The 16,519-nt window shown below is 39.3% G+C and overlaps 1 gene segment (V, D, J or C); it reads left to right on the forward strand.

Moving 5' to 3' along the window:
• Positions 1-15,424: 15,424 nt before the first annotated feature.
• LOC110340575 lies at positions 15,425-16,256 on the forward strand. The segment is given in 2 exon segments: positions 15,425-15,519; positions 15,603-16,256. Coding segments are annotated over 2 exon segments (426 nt in total).
• Positions 16,257-16,519: the final 263 nt, after the last annotated feature.

Here is a 16,519-nt window from a genome sequence, read left to right on the forward strand (position 1 = left end):
CACAATTACCTGCTGCCTCTAAGGCTGACACACACCAGAGAATAAGATATATCAGGAAGATATGCAAATATGGCCTCCTTCTGCTCTGCTCTTGAAAACCAGCTCTGCCCTGACCCTGCAGTTCAGGCAGAGGACTTTTTATTTGTTGCTCTTTTAAAAGGTAGATAGCAAGGGATATTGAGTGTATGAGTAGACATGGGTGAGATAATAGACTTTTGTTACAGTTTCCTGATCAGGATCCTCTCTGATCGCAGGTGTCCAATTTGAGGTGCAGCTGGTTGAGTCTGCTGAAGGATAAGTGAAGTCTGAGGTGTCCCTGAAACTGTCCTGTGTGGCCTCTGGATTTACCATCACTGAACATGCCATGTTTCGGATCTGCCAACCTACAGGGAAGGGACTGGAGTGGGTTGCTAGCATAGGCAGCAAAAATTGTAACTATGTGAACTCGTACTCGAATTCAGTGAAAGACAGATTCACTGACTCCAGAGACGATTCCCAAAGCATACCTACCTGCAAATGAACAACCTGAGAACTGATGACAGGGCCACCTATTACTGTTCTGTGGACACGGTGATGAATCTTCAGTGTGAGCCCAGGAAGAAACCTCCCTGCCAGCATCCCATAGCTAGCAGGGTGTTGCTGAGCAGACATAAAGCCTGGGAGCAGAAATATTTCAGGGTTTTTCTGTTATCTGTTTGCCTTCTCCATATACCAGTTTTCTGGAATCCTCTTTACTATAATAGACTCTTGGAATTGAGCATGCCTCTCAAAATAGATAAATGCTGTTTGAATTCAGTTTTGAACATATAGGTTCCCTATTCCTACCTGAAAAATATGCAGAAAGTATCTATGAGAACAAATTCTCTGAGGTCACCATGATAAGCTAACGGGGGACCTCAGGAACTTTAGAATTTCCTCTCCAGGAGAAATCTGATTGCTATGAATTGATGGATGTTACCATCCTAGTAGTACCTTTTGATAAGTGTAAGTATTCTTCTATGGTTCTTAGAACCTATGCGACTGTATGCTGAATTAAAATTCTCATTTACTTATATATTGTTGCTTAAGTCAAATGATGTCAGAGATGCTTTATTAAGCAACTTGTGGAAAAAGATGAAGACCCACTGAGCATCTCAGAAAACAATTGGATAAAGAAATGTAGGAGTCAGAGGTGTAAAAGACAGAGCAAAAATACTCACAGAATCAACTTAACTACCATGATAGGGGTTCACAGAGTCTGAACTGTGACCAGTTATCCTGCACAGAAATATAAGACCCACTGCCTATTAGTTAGAGCTATGTGGGACTCCTAGCATTGTGAACATGGGCTGCTTCAAACTATTTTACTGGCTTTTGTGATAATACTCACCATGCTGTGTCTCCTCATCCAGTCATAATGCATTTGGAACATGATTAGTCTTACTGAAACTTGATATGCTAAGCTGTGTTGATTCTCATGAGAGATCTGCCCTTTCCTGAACAGAAATGGAGGAGAGAGTGAATTGAGGTTGTAACAAAAGTGAGGAGTGGGGGGAGGGAGTAGAGAGATAAAGAAGGAGGAACTGTGGACAGGATGTAAAATAAATAAATTCATATAAAATGGAAATTAAAAATAATGCATAAAATACCAGTTTATTTCCAAGACACACTCCTGTTTTCCTCCAAATCCAAAGTGCAGACTGATCAATATGTAGAAAAATTTTGTTCTTCACAATTCAGAACTGAATACATTCTGCAAGCACAGTGAGTACAGCAGTTACCATGGCTGCAAAATTTTACCTGATGTCTACTTAGATAATTGCTAGACAATTCTATTGGAAGAGTCTCAATGTCTTAAACTGCATGCAAAAGACCTCAGACTGCTGAGCTGAAGGTGATTGCAAGGTGAGTAGCAGAGATGTGCCATTACAGTTTGGGACTTCTCATGACAAGAGAGTTCATATATACTTTATTACTGTCCTCCTTCTCTGATGAAACTGGTCTTTCCAAGAACACCGATGTCTTGGACTTCAGAACATTGTTCTCTTTCAGTGAAGAAATGCCTGGTCGCTTCTTCACTTGCTGAATATTAGAATTTGATCAAATTCTACCCCGACCTCTAATGCCTCCCTTAGGCAAAGTATATATCTTCTTGTTAGAATGATGTTTCTTGGCCATACACAGACAAAATCCATACCCTCTACTCAATTCGGTTTTCTTTGAACCACAGAGTTTCAAAAGCAATTCATTGAATTTTGTAGATGTCCATCAATGTGGTAACTCTTTTTAAATTTTATTATTTAAATTTCAAATAGCTTGTTTCAAATGTCAATCCCAGTTACCTCTCGCTCCCCTCCTTCCGCCCCCCCCACCTTCGCCCCTAGCCTTCCTCCATATTGCCAGTTCCTTCAATATAGGGTATATCTAGAGTCAGTCATTTCTCTCACGACAGGATCCAGGCACTCCCCTAAGAATCCAGGATGAGAGATAATCCTTCTTTGTGTTATGGACACACAAAGTCTGTTAGTATGCCAAGGATAAACACTGATCCACTGCCCAGGGCCCCATAAGTTGCCCAGTGCTCCTCTCTGACTCTCACACTCAGGGGGTCAGGATCAGTGTCATGCTGGCCTCCCAACTTTCGGTCTGGGGTCCAAGAGCTCTTCCTTGCTCAGATCAACTCTCTCTGCTGGTTTTGCCAGCGCATTCTTTGCCACTTTGCTCATCGCTCCTCTCTCTGTCACTGTGTTCCTTGGGTTCAGTTCAGTGTTTAACTGTGGGTGTTTGTCTCTGCTTCCTTCAGTCACTGGATGAAGGTTCTAGGATGCCTATAGACATCAAGTTCATTATCAAGAATGGGCATTCGAGGTAGTCTCTCCAATATTGCTTAGCTTGCCAGTTGGTGTCATCTCTTTAGATCACTAGAGTCTCACTGGTGCCAGATCTCTCTTCTAACCTATGATTCCCTCTTCCTCCTATTCTACCACCCACTCAACCTTCCTGTTCCCCCATGACCTACTCTGTCTTCTTCTTCTCACCCTCTCTTCTTCACAGATACCACTGCCCCCACCCCTCGCCATGTTCCCAATCTGTTCAGCAGATCTTGCCTCATTCCTCTTCTCTGGGGTACCATGCATATCTCTCTCGTGTTTCCCAGACTCTCTGCCAGTGGACGTGCAGCTGGCGCTTTCCTGATCCATGCCTAAAATCCATATATGAATGAGTACATACCATGTTTGTATTTTTGTGACTGGGTTTCCTCACTTAGGATGGTTTCTTCTAGTAGCGTGCATTTACCTGCGAATTTCAAGATTCCATTTTTTTCCTGCTGAGTAATACTCCATTGTGTAAATGTACCACATTTTCTCTATCCACTCTTCAGTTGAGGGCCATCTAGGTTTGTTCCAGGTTCTGGATATTACAAATAATGCTGCTATGAACATAGTTGAGCAGATGTCCTTGTTCTAAGAATGTGTCTCTTTTGGGTATATGCCTAAGAGTGGAATTGCTAGGTCTTGTGGTAGAATTATTCCCATTATCCTAAGGACTCTGCATACTGATTTCCAAAGTGGCTGTAAGAGTTAGCATTCCCACCAGCAGTGGAGGAGTGTTCCCCTCTCTCTACATCCTCTCCAGCATAAATTGTCTTCGGTGCTTCTGATTTTAGCCATTCTGATGGGAGTTACATGGTATCTCAGACTTGTTTTGATTTGCATTTCCCTGATGGCTAAGGATGTTGAGCACTTTCTTAAGGGACTCTTTGCCATTTTAGCCTCCTCTATTGAGAATTCTCTATTTAGTTCTGTAGCCCACTTTTTAATTGCATCTTTTGGTGTTTTGGAGACTTGTTTCTTGAGTTCTTTGTAAATTTTGAAGATTAGCCCTCTGTCAGATATGGGGTTAGTGAATATATTTTCCCTTTCTGTGGACTGCATTTTTGTCTTGTTGACTGTGCCCTTTGCCTTACAGAAGCTTCTTAGTTTCAGGAGGTCCCATTTGTTAATTGTCAATCTCAGTGCCTGTGCCACTGGTGTTATGTTCAGGAAGTGGTCTCTTGTACGAACTCATTGAAGAGTATCTCCCACTTTCTCTTGTAAGAGTTTCAGTGTGGTTGGATTTATGTTGAGATCTTTAATCCATTTGGTGTTAAGTTTTGTACAAGGCTGTAGACATGGATCTATCTGCAGTCTTCTGTATACCAATACCCAGTTTTGCCAGCACCATTTGTTGAAGATGCTTTCTTTTTTCCTTTGTATAGTTTTAGCTTCTTTGTCAAAAATCAAGTGTTCATAGATGTGTTGGTTAAAATCAGGGTTGTCAATTTTCATCCATTGGTCTACCTGTCTATTTTGGTGCCAATACCAAGCTGTTTTCAGGGCTATAGCTCTATAACAGAGACTGAAGTCAGGTATGGTAATGCCTCCTGTAGTTCCTTTATTGTATAGGGTTGCTTTGGCTATCATGGGCCTTTTGTTTTTCCATATAAAGTTGATTATTGTTCGTTAAATGTCTGTGAAGAATTACTCCGGAATTTTGTTTCTTTGTTTTATTTATTTATTTATTTATTGATTTTTCAGTTTAAATTTAGATAAGATGCAAGGTTGCTTCACAAGTCAGTTCCAGGTCCCTCTCCCTTTCCCTCCCCTCCTGCCATGCCCTCTCCCCAACCCCCCCATAATCCCCTCATTCCCCCAGGGAGGGTGAAGCCTTCCATGGGAGTGTGCATAGTCTGTCATTTCATATAGGTCAGGGAATTTCATAGGCACTGCATTGACTGCTTTTGGCAAGATTGCCATTTTTATTATGTTGATCCTACCAATCCAAGAGTATGGGAGATCTTTCCATTTTCTAGTATGCTCTTTGATTTCTTTCTCTAAAGTCTCAAAGTTCTTGATATACATATCTTTCACTTCCTTGATTAACATTATCCCCAGATATTTGATGTGGTTTATGTCTATTGTAAAATGTGATGTTTCTCTGATTTCTTTCTCAGCCACTTCATCATCTGTATACAATAGGGCCACTGATTTTTGTTGTTAACCTTGTATACTGTCATTTTGCTGAAGGTGTTTATCAGCTCTAGGAGTTCCCTTGCAGAGTTTTAGGGTTACTTATGTAAAGTATCATATCATCTGCAAGTAGTGAAAGCTTGACTTCTTCTTTTCCTTATTGTATACCCTTGTTCTCCGTTTTTTTGTTGTATTGCTGTAGCTAGAAATTCAAGTACAATATTGAAGAGATATGGAGAGAGTGGACAGCCTTGTCTTCTTCCTGATTTCAAAGGAATTGGGTTGAGTTTCTCTCCATTTAATTTCATGTTAGCTGTTTGTTTACTGTATATTGCTTTTATTATGTTCAGGTATGTTCCTGTTATCCCTGATCTCTCTAGGACCTTTATCATGAAGGGGTGCTGGGTTTTGGCAAATGCTTTTTCAGCATCTAGTGTGATGATCATGTGGTTTTTCTTTCGCAGTTTGTTTATATGATGGATTACATTGATAGATTTTCTAATGGTGAGGCATCCCTGCATTCCTGGGATGACCCTACTTAATTATGGTGGATGATTTTTCGGATGTGTTCTTGAATCCGGTTTGCTAGTATTTTATTGAGTGTTTCCATCGATGTTCATGAGGGAAATTAGTCAATAGTTCTCATTTTAGTTGTGTCTTTGTGTGACTTGGGTGGCAAGGTAATTGTCGCCTCATAAAAAGAGTTTGGCAGTGAGCCTCCTGCTTCTATTGTGTTGAATACTTTGAGGAGTAGTGGATTTAGCTCTTTTTTGAATTTATGGTAGAATTCTGCACTGAAGCCATCTGGGCCTGGGCTTTTTTTGGTTGGGAGAGTTTTGATGACTGCTTCTATTTCATTAAGGGTTATAAGTCTGTTTAGATTGTTTATCTCTTCTTGATTTAGTTTTGGCAAGTCATATCTATCCAGATAAAGATCCATTTCCTTTAAATTTTCGAATTTTGTGGAGCCCTGATGATTCTCTGGATTTCCTCATTGCGCGTTGTTATGTCCTCCTTTTTCATTTCTGATTTTGTTAATTAGCATGCTCTCTCTCTGTCTCTTGGTTAGTTTGGAGAGAGGTTTGTCTATTTTGTTGATTTTCTCAAAGAACCAACTCTTTGTTTCCTTGATTCTTCTCAATGTTTTCCTGGTTTCTACTTGATTGATTTCAGCCCTCAATTTGATTATTTCCTGGCGTCTGCTTCTCCTGGGTGAGTTTTTCTTCTTTTTGTCCTAGAACATTCAGCTGTGCTACTAATTCTCCAGTGTGAGTGTTCTCCATTTTCTTCATGTGGGCACTTAGTGCTATGAAATTTCCTCTCAGCACTGCTTTCCGAGTGTCCCATAAGTTTGAGTATGTTTTGTCTTCATTCTCATTGAATTCCAGGAAATCTTTAATTTCTTTTTTTATTTCTTCTTTCACCCAGGGATGGTGCATTTGTGCATTGTTCAATTTTCATGAGTTTAAAGGGTTTCTGTAATTTGTGTTATTATTGAATTCTAATTTTAATGCATGGCGGTCTGAGAAGATACAGGGGGTTATTCCAGTTTTCTTGTATCTGTGGAGATTTGCTATGTTTCCTATTTTGTGGTCAATTTTAGAGAAGGCTTCATGTGATGCCGAGAAGTTATATCGCTTTGTGTTTGGGTGGAATGTTCTATAGATATCTGTTAAACCCAGTTGGGTCATAACTTCTATTTGTTCTTTAGTTTCTTTGTTAAGTTTCTGTCTGGAGGTCCTGTCTAGCAGCAAGAGTGGAGTGTTGAAGTCTCCTACTATTAGTGTGTGAGATTTTATGTGCGATTTGAGCTTTAGTAATGTTTATTTCACAAATGTAGGTGCCTTTGTATTTGGGGCATAGATTTTCAAAATTGAGACTTCATGTTGATGAACTTTTCCTTTGATGAACATGAAATGTCCTTTATCTCTTTTGATTAGGGAAGTTTTCTTCTATGATTTTGTTGAATATGTTTTCTATACCTTTGAGCTGTATTTCTTTTTCTTCTTCTATACCTATTATTCTCAGATGTGGCTTCTTCGCAGTGTCCCATATCTGGATATTTTGTGTGTTAGTTATTTGTTGGTTTTGAGATTTTCTTTGGTTGATGACTGTATGTCCTCTAATGAGTCTTCAACACCTGAGATTCTCTCTTCTATCTCTGGTATTCTTTTGGTGATTCTTGATCATTTACCCAACTTTTCTATTGCCAGCACCCCCTCATTCTGTGTTTTTTGTATTGTTTCTATTTCAGCTTTCAATCCTTCAACTGTTTGAGTTGTTTCCTTCATATTTTGGTTGTTTTTTCTTGGTACTTTTTACATTCTTTGAGAGAATTGTTATTTCTTGAATTTTCCCCCATTTCATGGATTTTTTGTTTGTTTTTTCTTCTATTTCTTTAAGGGAATTCCTCATTTTCTCTTTGAGGTTCTCTATCATCTTCATAAAATAATTTTTAAGGTCTGTCTCCTCTGCTTCGTCTTTGTAGTGCTTTTCAGGTCTTGCTGTCGTTGGTTCTCTAGATTCTGTTGGAGTCAGGTGGCCTTTCTATTGCTGAGTGAGCTCTTATTCTGTCTTCTTCCCATCTCTTCATCCAGTGAGTACAGGTGGGGGTCTTTTCATCTCCACTTGTCTCCTTTCTTCCTGAATCTGAAGCTGGGTTTGCCAGAGGTTGGGGTCTGGAAAGGCTGATGCCTTTCCTGTGTGGCAATGTGGGAACTCTTTGTCATGTGTGTTCTCATATGATTACACAGTTATGGCCTGGATGTTTTAATGCTTTTGAATGATTCACTTGTGTCACCAAGTGTGTCATCCATAAGAAGTATTAGTTACATGTCTGATAAACATTCAGAGACATTCTCCAAGATTTTACAGTCCAGTTGTTCGATAATTAGCAAGTCCACTTACTGACTCATTGTGAGGTGATAGCTGAAGTCATTGTAGAATTCATCTGTAATTTACACTAACTAAAGCTTCCAGAGAAGACACTGCAGATATCTCCAGAAACACATCTAAACTTGTTCTTATTCCTCCTGAGATATCTGCTCATTGAGGATACCATGGTCTTTCCTTGTCAGAGAAAAAGAATGAGAAGATATGATTCAATGTTCAGATGCAGTTCTATCTGCAAAGGGACTAAGGAATAGCACAGGTTGTGCTCAGGCCCTTCCATGGTGCTCAGAAGCATGAAGTATAACAAGACCAATAGTAGGCACTGTGCTGCATTTATAATCATTGAAACCAGGTCCTAGACAGAGTGAATTGTAAAATAATCCACTCAGTAAAGTTTGACTGAGAATTCTAGAAATCAATGAGTGCATGTAGTTTTAGGAAACTCTTTCACAGAGCTCATATTGGGATACAGTTCTTTATCTTAGGAGCAGATGCTCACACCATCTCTCCACAATCTTATCATCCATTCTTTTGTGCATGAGTTCTATTGTGAGAGGGGGATGTCTCAGTGAACCCATGGTGAATAATCAGGCAAGAAGTTTTGTACATTGTCACTCATGAGGGCCCTCAGCATTCCACCACCCTGGACTATGAAGTGGACTTTTATAGACACCACCCGGAGAAGAAGAGAGGATGAAATGCCAACTTTAAGCATATTCTACACCCTGAATTGTAAGTATAGTTCAGCATGGGAAATGTATTGAGACACACTTCAAACTGGCTTGACTTTTATCTCCTTCTCTTTATGAATGTATTTTTCTCGAGTAGTTAACTTGGCTGTGAGTACCACAGTGCTGGCTCCTCTTTTTGTTGACTCCTGTATCTTAGTGTCCCAGGATTCATGTGTGGATACATAGAAGGCTATATCTGAGGCCAAGATTCATTGTGTTTCTCTGAGTTCAGGTGTTCTCTTCCAGTTGTAGCAAGACTGATGGCCACAAAGACCCATTTCTCTCCTCATGACATCTTATTACATATGGAAACTGCTAGAACAGATCAACCAGAGAGGATACTGACATTGAGAGGGGCAATGATGACCATATAGGCATAATTTAAAAATTAATCTCTGAAACATCCAGTCAGTATGTCCTGATAAAAAAGACTCATTCTTCCCACAGATATGTTCTGGGAGCATTGAAGTTGAAATGATGGAATGCTTAAGGTAGGCAATGTAACAACTCTGTAAGTAATGACACCAACCTGCAGGACAGATAATAGGTGTCAAGGAAAACAATTGAGCCAAGAATCCCAGTAGAGATATGAGGTTGGCATGGAGGGTAGTCTGTATCCTCTCTGGATTCCTTTCTTAGGTTTGCCAGTTGACCTGCAACTGCTATTGTTGACATGTGAAGTTTCCATGATCAAATACACTAAAGATTCTTTGCTAAGGTTTTTATGGGTCTATATTTCCTTGTTTACTTTTTTAAGTTTTCATTTATATCAACATCAACATCTGTTAAGAGAAGCTTTTTCCTTGAGAGAAGCCTTCCCACCAGCCTGGTTCTAGAGCCACATCAGTCCCAAATAAACACACAGGAGGCTATATTAATTATGAAGCTGTTGGCCTTACTTGTTTCTTACTGGCTAGCTCTGACTTAAGTAATTTCCCCATAATTGTTAATCTAAGTATGTCTCTTCCCGGGAAGTTTCTGGGCTTCTTACTCCATGGCGTTACATCTCGCCTTTCTGTATGTTTCTCCTTCCCAGAGCTCTCCTGGACTCCTAGTCCCACCTATCTAGATTCCTATTGGCTCAACAGTGCTTTATTGACAAATGTAAAGGACTTCCCCCATCATCTCCTCTATTCTGCCTAAACAAAAAAGGTCTTAACATTAACATAGTCAAATTATATACAACAGAACAGCTATCAAGAAAGAACACAGTTACAACATTTTGTCTATCAACATTTAGCAAGATTTAAAGAAAATATCATCTATCTCATTCTTGTGAGTCTGAAGTTCTATGTGTAGCATATCTTTTATCATAACTAAGGAAAACTATAACTATTATTATCTGTCTTCAACTCCATCAAAGACCACAGAAGGATAATATATAAACACTAGGATTGACAGAGACATCTTACTGCCTGGACAGTCACCCGAAGTTCCTCTGTAACGTTGGGCCATCCATTTTCAGCCCATAGGCCACAATGTATCCAGAACATTTCTCAGCAAAGCAGGAAATTTTAAAACTGTCCATCTGCATCAGCAGTCTGTCAGTCATTTTTCTGTGTCCTGCAGAAAGTTTTGTAGACTCTTCCATGAAGCAGGGACCCTGTAAGACTGAGTTTAGTAGTCACTTTCCTGTGGGTCCTGCATGTCCAGATTATACAACAACTGTCAAACAGTACAGGCAAGAGCAGTTTCTTGCCCAAATGGCTAATCTTGCCATGTTGAAAGCAAACTCCATAACAAGTTTCTTTGATGCTCCTCTTCCTCTAAGACGTAATTGGTGCTGCCAGGAGCAGACATTTCTCATTGTCAAGAAAAACCCTAAACAATTTTAAATGCCATTTTCTGAAGGTCTTTGAGAGGTTTGAAGACTCTCTGTCTCAAATACGTCTCTATATATCTATATACCTAACTTACCTAACTATAAATTCTATTATAAGTAACTATCTATAGTCTGTATTCAATTATGCATTACATTTTAAAAGATCAGTATAAGCACAATACGTAATCAAGAGGAGAAATATACACATCACAAAATTGACCTTGAATTTGTATCAATAAATGAAAAACCATACCCATACCATAATTCCCCTTTTTACCATTAAAAAAGAGATCGGCTGATATCATTGTCCAATTATGAACAACCCCATTTAAATGAAAACAAAGATTTATAACCAAGATGGCAATTAGGATGTCGCTCATTCCAAACTGCTTCATGCTGGAAGGAGGTGCTGTTCATACCATGGGGATCATGACAAAACTCAGAAACCTCTAGAAGTCCTTACTTTCAGGGTGTGTAAAGCTCCATCATCTTAGCTGTCTCAGTTGTTGAAACATCTGGCCCACTGCTTCCGGGGGTCTTGGTTCATCAAACCACAGAAGCCTGGAAGGAATCCTCAGCTTTTCATTTTCTGTAGAAACATAAGTAAAATCTCCTTTCCCAAGTAACATATCCTTATACTTAAATTTTGAAGTCAAGGCATTTTCAAAAGATAGAAGTTAAATTAATTCAGCAGCATTTATAATCAAGTGTACTTTAGTAGCTGTTCCTTCCTGAGCAATCAAAAAACTGAAAACACAATAGCATACAGTATCTGGACTCTCTGTGTATTTTCCATCTTTGCATGGCTTATTTATTTATCTATTATTACTTTATTTATTTTACTTTTATTTATTTTTCTCTGAGACAGGGTTTCTCTTTGGAAATCTGCCTGCCTCTGCCTCTGGAGTAAATCCTACCAGCGTGTGCCATCACATCGCTGGCTTTTTTTTTTTTATTTACCACTTTGTAGTTTCATTTTCTCTCTCAATCTCACGTATATTTTTAAACACACTGTAAACCTTTAGAGGTTTTGTTCATCCAAGTCTGACTTTACTGTAAATCTTTATGTTTTTCTGGCCACGTGTCTTATCTGTGAAACCGCGGCTGTTTTAAACTGACATATTTTTTTTTCAAGATGGCGGGCGTAAGCATGATTCTAGCTTACTGCCTCAGTCCATGCTGACATCTAGCAAAAGCTGCCACTTCCAGCTGTACGTACACACCTTTCAATTGTTAGCAGAGTCTCTTAAAACAACCTGGCTGGCTGTTTTTTTTTGTTGTTGTTGTTTTTAATGCCCAGTCAGGAAGACTCCGGTAAGCGAGCCGCGTGTATCTCGGCTTGTCACTAGCGAAACACCTTAGAAAAATGCTGCTATCAAAAATCTGTTCTTCTCTCCATTCTTCTGTTTCTAAAATTCCTTTAAAGCTTTTGTCATTCTACGTGGAAATTCAATCCCGCTCTGACACCATTCTGTAAAGAGAAGCTTTTTCTTTGAGAGAAGCCTTCCCGCCAGCCTGTTTCTAGAGCCGCGTCAGTCCCAAATAAACACACAGGAGGCTATACTTATTATGAAGCTGTTAGCCTTGCTTGTTTCTTACTGGCTAGCTCTGACTTAAGTAATTTCCCCATAATTGTTAATCTAAGTATGTCTCTTACTGGAGAAGTTTCTGGGCTTCCTACCCCCATGGTGTTACAAATATCTTTTAAAAATATGTACTATGTCATCTGATCACTGATTACCCTTGTCCTACTCTTTCTAAATCTTTCATGTATCTTCTCCTACCCTGCTCTACACCCTGTCTTTCAATCTCCAGGAAAAAAAACAAAATAGACAAAAATATTTTAGGACAGGGACTAACATCAAACAAATTAATACACATCAGAACACAGAAAATACAGAAACATAACTCTGTAACATGATATAGATTCAAAACACAAGTGAAAAAAAGAAACAATGTGGTATGAAAGAAAACTATTTTAAAAATAACTATGAGTTTCTTTGTGGTTGGATTTGATCGATTTAGACTTAATTTATGTGCATAGGAATAAACATGGATCTACCCTCATTTTTCTACATGCCAGTATCCAGTTCTTCTGCTTCCTGAATATAATACCAGTAGCACAGACACTGACATCAACAATGAATACATGGGTCCTCCTGAAACTGAGAAGCTTATGTAAAGCATAGGACACAGTCAACAAGACAAAAAAATCAGCTCACAGATTGGGAAAAGGTATTCACTAACCCCACATCTGACAGAGGGCTGATCTATAAAATTTACAAGAAACTCAAGAAGCAAGTCTCCAAAACACCAAAAGATTCAATTAAACAGTGGGCTACAGAACTAAATAGAGAATTCTCAATAGAGAAGTCTAACATCACTGAGGGGCATGTAAGAATATACTCAATATCCCCAACCATAAGGGAAATGCAAATCAACTCAATTCTGAGATGCCATCTTACTTCTGTCAGAATAGCTAAAATAAAAAATACCATTGTCAGTTTATGCTGGAGATGATGAGGAGAAAGAGGAACACTCCTTAACTACTGGTGGGAGTGCCAACACATACAGCCACTTTGAAAAGCAGTGAAAAATGGGAATCAGCCTAGCACAAGACCCAGCAATTCTACTCTTAGGCATATAACCAAAAGTTGCATATTCATACAGCAAGGATGTCTGATCCACTGTATTCATAGCAGAATTATTTGTAATAGCCAGAACTTGGAAGCAGCCTATATACCCCTTAACTGAAGAGTGGATAGAGAATATATGGTACATTTACACAATGGAGTACTATTCAGCAGAAAAAATAAACACTGGAATATTGAAATTTTCAGGCAAATGGATGGCACTAGAAGAAACCATCTTTAGGGAGGTAACCCAGTCACAAAAAGACAAACATGGTATGTACTCACTCATATGTGCATTTTAGACTTTGGATTAGGGGAGGTCCAGTCTACAGTCTGACTGTCAGAGAGTCTGGGAGACAGACCCTCCAACCAATGACTGATGGAAGCAGAGATGACTGATGGAAGCAGAGGAAGACTCCCACAGCTAAACACTGAGTGGAAGACAATGAACCCAGTGACAGGGAGGGAGGACTGAGGAGCATAGTGTCCAGACTGCACTTGCTTAACCCACAGAAATAGCTGACCTGAACAAGGAGGTGTTTCTTGAATCCTAGACTGGTGGGGTTCCAGATGGGACTGATCCAGACCCCCTGAATGTGCTGAATGTGGGTGACCGTGAGGAGACTTAGGCAATCTATGGGGCCTTTGGTAGTAGGTTAATGTTTATTCCTGGCATACAAGTGGACTTTGGGTGCCTGTCTCACAATGAGAATGCTCTCTCTGCCTGGTCTCTTGGAGGAGGACCTAGGTCCTGCATTGAATGAAACAACAGACTATGGATACCCCCCATGGAGGACATCAACCTCCCTGGGGAAAGGAGTGGGGATTGGGGGAATGGGAATGGGAGGGTTTTTGGGAGGGCATGGAAGGAGGGAGAGAGAGGGATAGTGAGCTGGGATTGGCATGTGATGCAACCTTTTCTCCAATTTCAATTTAAAACTAAAGCAAAAAAGAATAAAAATAACATTGAGTTCATTTACTTTGGTCAGAGCCTGTGAAGTAGCTGAATTTGTAAAGGTGTCTACTGGCAAACATAGCAACATCAGTTTGATTTCTTGGATAGAATACAGGAAGTGAATTCCATAAGTTTTCCTCTGAGGTTCACAAAAACAACTTCGTGTGTCTCTTGTCTGTTCACACCACTAAAGACAGTAAAACAATTTTAAAACTATTACATGGATGGAGAGAAACTTCTGAGGACCCCCACCTAGCTGAGAATCCATTGGCCTTTATGACTAATAGGGAAAATATGATCAGTTTTCTTTGGAAGACTTCTGGAGGTTTCTGGTATACTAGCGAGGGGTTCCACATATGTGTATATAGATAGAGCCTGTTGGACTCACCTTGTTATTAGGTAATTAAATAGAAGAGGTCATGAAGCACAGCAGAGACATATTGAAAGGTCACAAGTTGAACCAGTATGGCATAATGTATATAGATATGTTCATACTATATTTTATACATGGATTAAAATTTCAAAAATATGAAATTTTACTTATTTTTAAAATTTCCATACACATGTATTTCATACACAATTATATTTTCCCATAATCTCTACTCTTCATTTTCTTTTCCCTCCTGTTTTGCATTTACTCTTCCAAACAATCGCACTTGTACATCATCATTTAATTTATTCAAAGTTGTATATGAGCATGCAATATTTGAAAACTACTGATATTACTGTCATATAAGGTTTGATTTCTGAGATTGGCTTAATACATTTACCTCTAGCTGTATTCATTTTCCAGTAACTGATGTAATTTCCATATTCCTTGTGGATGAAAAATTTCTGTTGCGCTGTTTAAAGAAACATGACATCTTGATGAGATCCTCTGTTGATAGATAACGAAGTTCATTTCCACAATTTAGTTATTATGATATTGTTGCTATAATCATTGTTGTGCTAATGGTTGCTTTGGTTAGTTTGGGAGAGTTTTTGTAGTGTATGGTCTATTGGAACCTCATATATTAATTACATATATCTGAAAGGAGGCTGTACAATCCAAACTCAGCATGTGTTAATTTCTCAACACTGTTCCATCATCACAGCCACCATCTGTAAATCAATCTGATAACCTTGGCACTTATTGGAGTCACTGTCTCAGACCTGAAATCTATGGATATTTTGGGTTCTGATGTTACAAACTAAGCTTTTGTAGAGGGCCTAGGATAGGATGCTATACATATCCTCACAAAGGATTAGGACTGGAACATAAGGATCCTGCTCTCTAACCTAGGTCTCCTCTAGCTTCCTCCCCAGGCAGACTAGGTCCTTATCTAAGAAGTACACTGCTCATGAATATGCAAATTACCTGACTCTATTATGGTAAATGCAAGGACATCCACAACTCAGCACAGCATAAGATCTGTGTCTTCTCCATAGGTACAGAAGACACACATCCTCATCATGGAATGGAGCTGGACTATTCACTTTCTTGTGTCAGTAACTACAGGTAAAGGATTTTCTCGTTCCTAACCTGAGGAAGGGACAGGGACTGAGGTGACAAAGATATACACTGCTCCTTTTTCTCCACAGGTGTGCACTCCCAGGTCCAGCTGCAACAATCTGGTCCTCAGCTGGTGAAGCCTGGATCCTCAGTGAAGCAGTCCTGCAAGGCATCAGGGTACACCTTCACTGAATACTCTATGAACTGTGTGAATCAGAAGCCTGGACAAGGCCTGGAGTGGATTGGAGCTATTATTCCTGAATATGATGCTGCTGAATACAATCCGAAGTTCCAGGGAAAGGCCACACTGACTGCAGACAAATCCTCCAGCACAGCCTACATGGAGCTCAGCAGCCTGACATCTGATGACTCTGCCATCTATTACTGTACAAGAGACACAGTGTTGCAACCACATCCTGAGTGTGTGAGAAATCTGGCTGATCAGGAAACTGCCCTGGGACAGAGATGACAGAGAACATCATCCTGTGGACTCCCTCAGAAATAAGCAATCTGAAGGTGTGTTTGTCTGTCTCCTCCCCAAATATCTATATTGTTTTTGTCAACTTTGCAAAGGGCATCCAAATACAAGGTGGTATTAAGTTACTATGCTTCTAGAGTACATCATGTCCTGACAAATTCCTGTCCAGGGACTGACTGTATTGAAATGATTCTTCTTTAATAAAACAATATAAAAGTGAAGACTGTGATGATGACTTATGATGAAAATAAATCTGAATTTTGAGTGACGGGAAATTTTGTAGCAAGAGCTGAGAATAAATTATAAACACATTTGGCCTGTCAATTCCTAATCACCATCATATGGGCAAATTAAAAACTCCTTAATTTTTAAATCATAAGTGACCTCAAGTTATATTGTTGACTCTGGCTGTTTGGTCCAGCAGAAGTTTCCATGCCTTAGAATGTAACAGATATTTGTATCAAAATGCACCGTTACTTAATTATAATTCCTGTAAGATGTACAAATGTATCATTAAATTACCTTTCA

Source organism: Mesocricetus auratus, unplaced genomic scaffold (assembly GCF_017639785.1).
Source record: "Mesocricetus auratus isolate SY011 unplaced genomic scaffold, BCM_Maur_2.0 Super-Scaffold_15014, whole genome shotgun sequence".
Taxonomy (NCBI): Eukaryota; Metazoa; Chordata; class Mammalia; order Rodentia; family Cricetidae; genus Mesocricetus; species Mesocricetus auratus.